Source organism: Monodelphis domestica, chromosome 2 (assembly GCF_027887165.1).
Source record: "Monodelphis domestica isolate mMonDom1 chromosome 2, mMonDom1.pri, whole genome shotgun sequence".
In the NCBI taxonomy this organism is placed as follows: Eukaryota; Metazoa; Chordata; class Mammalia; order Didelphimorphia; family Didelphidae; genus Monodelphis; species Monodelphis domestica.
In genome coordinates, this window is record NC_077228.1 from 475,823,969 (window position 1) to 475,830,543 (window position 6,575).

A 6,575-nucleotide genomic window follows, 5' to 3' on the forward strand; every position below is an offset into this window, starting at 1 on the left:
TTTTTGCATTTTCTTTGTCTTTGTCCATGGTACCCTGGGTTTCTTATCCTGAGGCTGGAGATTCTTTTGCTCACATCTGTAGAGTCCTAGACAAAAGTTGTAATCAGTCTATATTCTGCAGTTTTCCATTAGGCAACTCTTAGTTGGGACAAAATTAGTCAAGGAAAGATTTTTCTGACTGTCTCCAATATTTAAATTCTACCCATATAAACCCAAACCATAGAGGGTACTTATGTGTGTATATACTGTATTCTCTACACACTCTGCCTAGGGATTTGCAGGATATAATATAAATTCCTTGTTGATGGAACTCTTATCTTCTATACCTGGATCAGCAACATGTAAATAATAGGTGATTAGTGAATGTTATTTAAATTTAGCATTTATTGAGGAAAGAAATGAACAGTAAGTTGGTAGAAAATAGTCATAGGCAACATTCCCAGAGTTGTCTCATTACCCTTCCCCACTTTCAATAATTTGGATCTACAGTCTGGTTAAAATCCCTAATTCTCCCTGTTTTCATCCACTCTCTTTGTTTTTTAATGATGTTAAATCCAACATGTTAAATTTATCAGGATAAAAGTTTTAGCTCATTCATTAATCTCCATTGCTTTAGCAACTCTGAGATCTTGGGTTTTTCTGTTTTTGCTTGTTTGTTTATTTGTTTGTTTTGTCACAGAGGAAAAGGATGCTTTTTGGGGTAAGCCTGGACATTCTCACTATGCATAGAAACAAAGGTGGATAAAAAGAAGTAAAAATAATCAGTGAGAAGTGAAAGAGAAAAGTTTAAACAAAAGTTCTAAACTGTTAATAAATACCTACATCTTGCAATTGAGTTTCTTTCTCTCATCATTTTACTAAAATTATTCTCAAAGGTAACTATTAACAAAATTCAGTCACCTTTTTTTTTTCAGTACTCTTCTTCAGTTTTTCACATTATGATCTGCCAAAGTTTGGCCAATCAGCTGAAGGAATGAGGCATGGAGGGCTCCCCAAATAGCCATAGACTTTACAACTAATCTTATGTCAGCCTGTGCCATGAAGAACTTGGATGATTAAACTTAGCATGGAAATAGTTATGCCTGGAGTGGAGACCCTTTAGCTGTGGTCAGACAGAGACATATCCTAAGAGGTTCTAGACAGATGACCTTGAATAAACCATTTATTCTCGCTGGATCTCAATTTCCTTAACTATAAAATATGAGTGATGAACTAGAAAATTTCAAAGGTCCCTTCTGGCAATAAAGTCTTCCTTCTCAATAGAGTTGGAATGACTCTTTAAAAAACTATGAAAAATAATCCACTTCAACATCATTGTATTATATAATCAGGTTCAGTTAAGCATCCTTAAATTCACTAAATGTAGATTAATGGCTGTTAGTTCAAAAGAAATAATCACTACACCTTTGGATTCAAACTAGATAATACTAATTAGAAATTAATGGGGATAAAAAGCAGTGATTTAGGATAGGCAGAGATCTACTCAAATAGGGTAGGGGGTCAAATTATTTCGTACAATATGAACCCAAATTCTTGCTTCTAAATGCACCTGCCTACCATAATACAAGTAAACATACATTTATTTAGGCAATCACTATAACTGACCATAGCATACAGGACAAAATAAAAACACCTCCTGCATACTATTAAAGAGGTTACATTCTCCTCCAAGAATTGATGCAGAGCAAAAGGAGCAGAACCAGAACATAGTACACAGAGTATGGGACTATGAAATATAATAGATTTTTCTATTAGCAGCAATGCAATCCAGGACAAGCCAGAGGAATTTGAGAAAGAATGCTATTCACATCCAAAGAAAGAACTGTGGGAATAGAAATGCAGAAGAAAACATATGATACATTATGTAGATCTATATGGATATGATTGGGGTTTTGATGTTAAAAGATTACTGCAAATATGAATGGCATGGAAAAAGGTTTTGAACAATGATACATGTATAACCCAATGGAACTGCTTGTCAGCTCCCGAAGGAGGAAAGAAAGACCTCTATCATGAAACATGTACCATGGAAAAATATTCTAAATAAAAAAAAGTAAAGAAAAAAATAAATATTTACTACCAAAAAAAAAAAGAGGCTCCATTCTACTGATCCTACTAAAAACAGCAAGAGTAAAGGGGAAGACAGAGGAGGAAAAGGACTGGAGGAACTCTTATTAAAACAAAAATAAAATAGGTACCATTTATATGTAGTAACTGAAAAAACACAGAACTACCAAAGTAGTTATAATCAGGGTCTTTAATCTAAAAGAGGTAGAAAAATTAACCTGGGAAGACATCAGTCCCAGGACTTCCACTGAACTACAGAATGCAGTGTGCTTATCCAGATTTTGGAAAAGGCAGAGTCCTGTCAACTCACTTGGGACCTGTAATGACTGAGAGGCACAGATGCAAGAGCCAAAGGCTATGATACCTGGGAATAACCTAGATACAAAAGGAGAAACAAAGAAAACAAAAAGGGTATTTTAAATTTGACTAATCAACTTTCCTTTCCAGGCTGCTCAATGGATGGTATTTAGTCTGGGACTAGGGTCAGTCAGGGAGTTTCTTGAGGCTAGTTCCCACACGACAAAGGTAACTTTGTGGTTTCAAAAAACAAGGTTGTCAGTAGCGTTTTAATGTTTGCAAAGCGCTTTACAAATGTATTATTTTTGTTTCAGAATTTCAGAATTCAGAATACATTCTACCTGAATAAACACTTGTAGATTTTCTGCAGCCCTACTAAACTGAAGAACAGTCATGGGGGTGGGGGTGGGAGCAATTTTCGAGTAAGGATCTGCAATAGGGTGTAAATAGAGGAGTGGGTCCCATTCACACAAAAGGGTGTAAATACGAAAGGAGGAGGGGTCCCACTCACAAAATAACGTGAGAAGAGAGGACCGGACCGTCTCTCAAAAAGGATGTGTACTCAAAGGAGGTGATGACCGTCTCTCACAATGATGTGAACTCAGAGGAGGTTATGACTAGGGTGGGAAAGTAGCGGGTGGCCAGGTACAAGTTCTGCTGGAGGATATAAGAGCCGCGGTAGGAACGCCGGGAAACAGCCAGGAAGGAAGTGGTTGTAGACTACAAGTCCCAGAAGTCAGCGGGGGCGTCAGCGGCTCGGAAGCGGGCCGTGGCGCGGGAAGGCGACGTTCGCCCCGCAGTCCCACGGAGGGGCTCTGGCTGAGGCAATATGTCGTTGCCCAAGAAGAGAAAGACGGACGCGGCTGACGGCGGCGGAGGAGAGGGCAGTGCCGGCGAAGAAGAAGATGGCGGAGAGCGCGACCCTGGCGGGCCAGGGGAGGCCCAGGAGAGCGAGCAGGGCGCGCGGGATCGTCTGTACTACGAATGCTATTCGGACGTGTCTGTGCACGAGGAGATGATAGCTGACCGCGTCCGCACGGACGCCTACCGTCTGGGCATCCTGCGCAACTGGGCGTCGCTGCGGGGCAAAACGGTGCTGGATGTGGGCGCGGGCACAGGCATCCTGAGCGTGTTTTGTGCCCAGGCCGGCGCGCGGCGCGTGTACGCCGTGGAGGCCAGCGACATCTGGCAGCAGGCCCGTGAGGTGGTGCGGCTCAACGGGCTGGAGGACCGCGTGCACGTGCTACCGGGCCCTGTGGAGACCGTGGAGCTGCCTGAGCGTGTGGACGCCATAGTCAGCGAGTGGATGGGCTACGGGCTGCTGCACGAGTCCATGCTGGCGTCTGTGCTGCATGCACGCGCCAAGTGGCTCAAGGAGGGCGGCCTCCTGCTGCCAGCGTCGGCCGAGCTTTTCCTAGCGCCCATCAACGACCGGACGCTAGAGTGGCGCCTGGGTTTCTGGGGGGAGGTGAAGCAGCGCTATGGCGTGGACATGAGCTGCCTGGAGGGCTTCGCCACCCGCTGCCTCATGGGGCACTCAGAGATCGTGGTGCAGGGGCTGACCGGTGAGGAGGTGCTGGCCCGGCCGCAGCGCTTTGCCCAGCTGCAGTTGGACCGCGATGACTTGCAGCAGGAGCTTCAGGCTGGCGTGGGCGGGCGCTTCAGCTGCCGTTGTTATGGCTCGGCTCCCATGCACGGTTTCGCCCTCTGGTTCCAGGTCACCTTCCCTGGTGGGGATGGCGAAAAGCCCCTAGTGCTGTCCACTTCGCCTTTCCACCCGGAGACTCACTGGAAGCAGGCGCTCCTCTACTTGGACGAGCCGTTGCAGGTGGAGCAGGACACGGACATCTCCGGAGAGATCACGCTCTCGCCTTCTAGGGACAACCCACGCCACTTGCGGGTCCTGCTCCGCTACAAAGTGGGGGACCAGGAGGAGAAAACTAAGGACTTTCGCATGGGGGATTGACCCTGAACACCAAGCCTCCCTTCCTTTCACCCCAGAGGCAGAGGGATTGGGAGACTCAGAGGGAAGGGAGGCACAAAGATAAGACTGAGATTTTCGATTGCCTTTTACCTCGTTTGGCACTTGGGGAGAGGGGTGGAGTTTGCTGTGGCCTCAAGTCTTCTCTAGAGAAGACAACTTTCTGGTGATTGTAACGCTGTTTTTAAAAAAGTGCTTACTAACAATTTTTTAAAATCTCAGATGCATGTAGCACAGAGCACTTTTTGACCTTCGTTCGTTTTGGGGGAGGGAAAGGGACGAAAGAAGGGAGAAGCTCCAGAAAGGGAGATACCTTTTGGTCCTCTCTTTCTTCTAAAGTTCAGAGAGATCTGGGAAGGTCTCCTTCCAATTAGGCCTTCTGAATGTTCAGTCTGACTTTAATATCTCTCCAGTGCCATATTTTCTCAATCTGGGAACTGTAATAAAGGGGTTTTTTATGTGGGGAGAGAGGAGAGGATTTTCTCTCACAGAACTCTTTCCCCTCCCAATGGCTTTTTTTTTTCTTTCTGTCTTCTGCTTAAGACATTGTCTCATATCTAAATACTATTCTTGGATTGTAAAGAACATTGTAGCAATAAGGACAGGTATAAAGTGAACAGCAAGGTTGTGCTCAATTTTTAAAATAGCCATGTTCTCTGGAATAATTTCCATTTATAGATTTGTCACATTGGTGGGGTGCTAAAGTGAATTGGGCAAATTACTTCCATTAAGTAAATTGGAATGTTACTTCCCAGTTTCACAACCTAATCTAAGAAACTTGTGTGGTGCACTGTATGGTAGAACAGTTGAAGGGAAATAAATGTTTAAACTAAATGTTTTTCCCTTACTCAGTTGATATCTTTCTAAGAAAATATAGAAGTTTCCAGTTTCCTTTTTTTTTAAAAAGGAGACCCTTAGGCTACAAATTATTTTCATTCTTATTCGATAAGTGGAATTAAAAGCCTCAATTTCTGACCAATGGGTTTTTTTCTTAAACCTAAGATACTATAGTTTCAACCAATTAACAGAAAAACAAATCCTTTAGAAGAATACTTGTTCTGTAAAGTGGAATATTTCTTCTCTAAATTCCCTGATTTAGACAGATCATGTGATCATGTGGGCCTGGCCTTTTAAGATATGAATTTAAGGATTTGAGTAGTTTGTACCCTTTTTATCTGAGCCAAAAGTAAAGTCTTGTGAATATGAAAAAATCCCATATAATGAAGTGTGTACTCCCCCATTTTATTGGTATTAGTTTTCTCTATAGTGAAAATTTTGAAATGCTTCATTTTTCTAATTGAGATTAGAAATCTTGTCCATTGTTCATGGCTTAAATTTTTTGATTCTGTTTTGGATTTTGGTCAGCTCTTGAGAAAAGTCAGAAACTCCTTCAGAATATAGCCTCAGGGAAATTAAAACTATGTCATTTTTATTTGTTTGCTTTTTAAACATCCTAACATAAAATGTTCGACATGAACAAATTACATTCCATAGCAGTCAGATTTTATTTATTTCAATACTTAAGATGTTTTGGATACTCATCTTTTTTTGCAGATTATTGTAAATAAGTTTCTGTAAGAATTCTTTCTCTGAAGGGGAACCTTTATTCATAAGACCAACATGTTTACATGTTTACTGAATGCCAATAAAAAGTATACTTTTATTACCCTTCTTATATGCAGATAATTCTAATTGGTTATTATTTTAAAGGGGTAGGTGAATAGAAAATTAGTTTAAGCCAAAGTTGATGGACAATATCTGCTTTTTTCCATCTTAAGGATACATGTGTATAGTGTAGCTATATGTATGTATGTATGTATGTATGTATTGAGGATTTTTGTCAGCTGTCTGCTGTAGAAAAAAGGACTTTGCTATGGTAACCTTTTTGTTACCTAATCAACTTGTTACTTATGATGTATACACTGTGCCACTTAATAGCATAGCATCAAAATATAATCCTAGATTGCTCTTATATTATATAGAAACAGTAGTACTGTCACCAGCATAGTAGGGATCCATATTTTCCTTACAGTTTTCAAAGCATTTCATCTACATTATCTCATTTTATCCTCATATAACAGTGCTAGTAGAGTAGATGTTCCCATTTTACACATAAGAAAATAGTTTTAAGTGACATGCTTTAAAAACCATAATTAGAAAAGCTACAGAACTAGGACTAACTCAATGATCCCTGCATTAGAAGAATGGCAGAGTTGTAGAACTGTAAGGT

The 6,575-nt window shown here is 41.4% G+C and overlaps 1 protein-coding gene across 1 annotated transcript; it reads left to right on the plus strand.

Annotated features, from left to right (window-relative positions):
* The first annotated feature begins 381 nt into the window (after window positions 1–381).
* On the plus strand, window positions 382–6,013 carry PRMT6 (protein arginine methyltransferase 6). Its single transcript, XM_007485046.3, has one exon. The coding sequence runs from the start codon at window positions 3,194–3,196 to the stop codon at window positions 4,328–4,330; it is 1,137 nt and encodes a 378-aa protein (XP_007485108.1). The 5' UTR covers window positions 382–3,193; the 3' UTR covers window positions 4,331–6,013.
* The last annotated feature ends 562 nt before the right edge of the window (window positions 6,014–6,575 follow it).

Bases quoted from the DNA above. Each gene is read 5' to 3' on its own strand.
- PRMT6 (XM_007485046.3), top strand. From the start codon at position 3,194: ATGTCGTTGCCCAAGAAGAGAAAGACGGACGCGGCTGACGGCGGCGGA.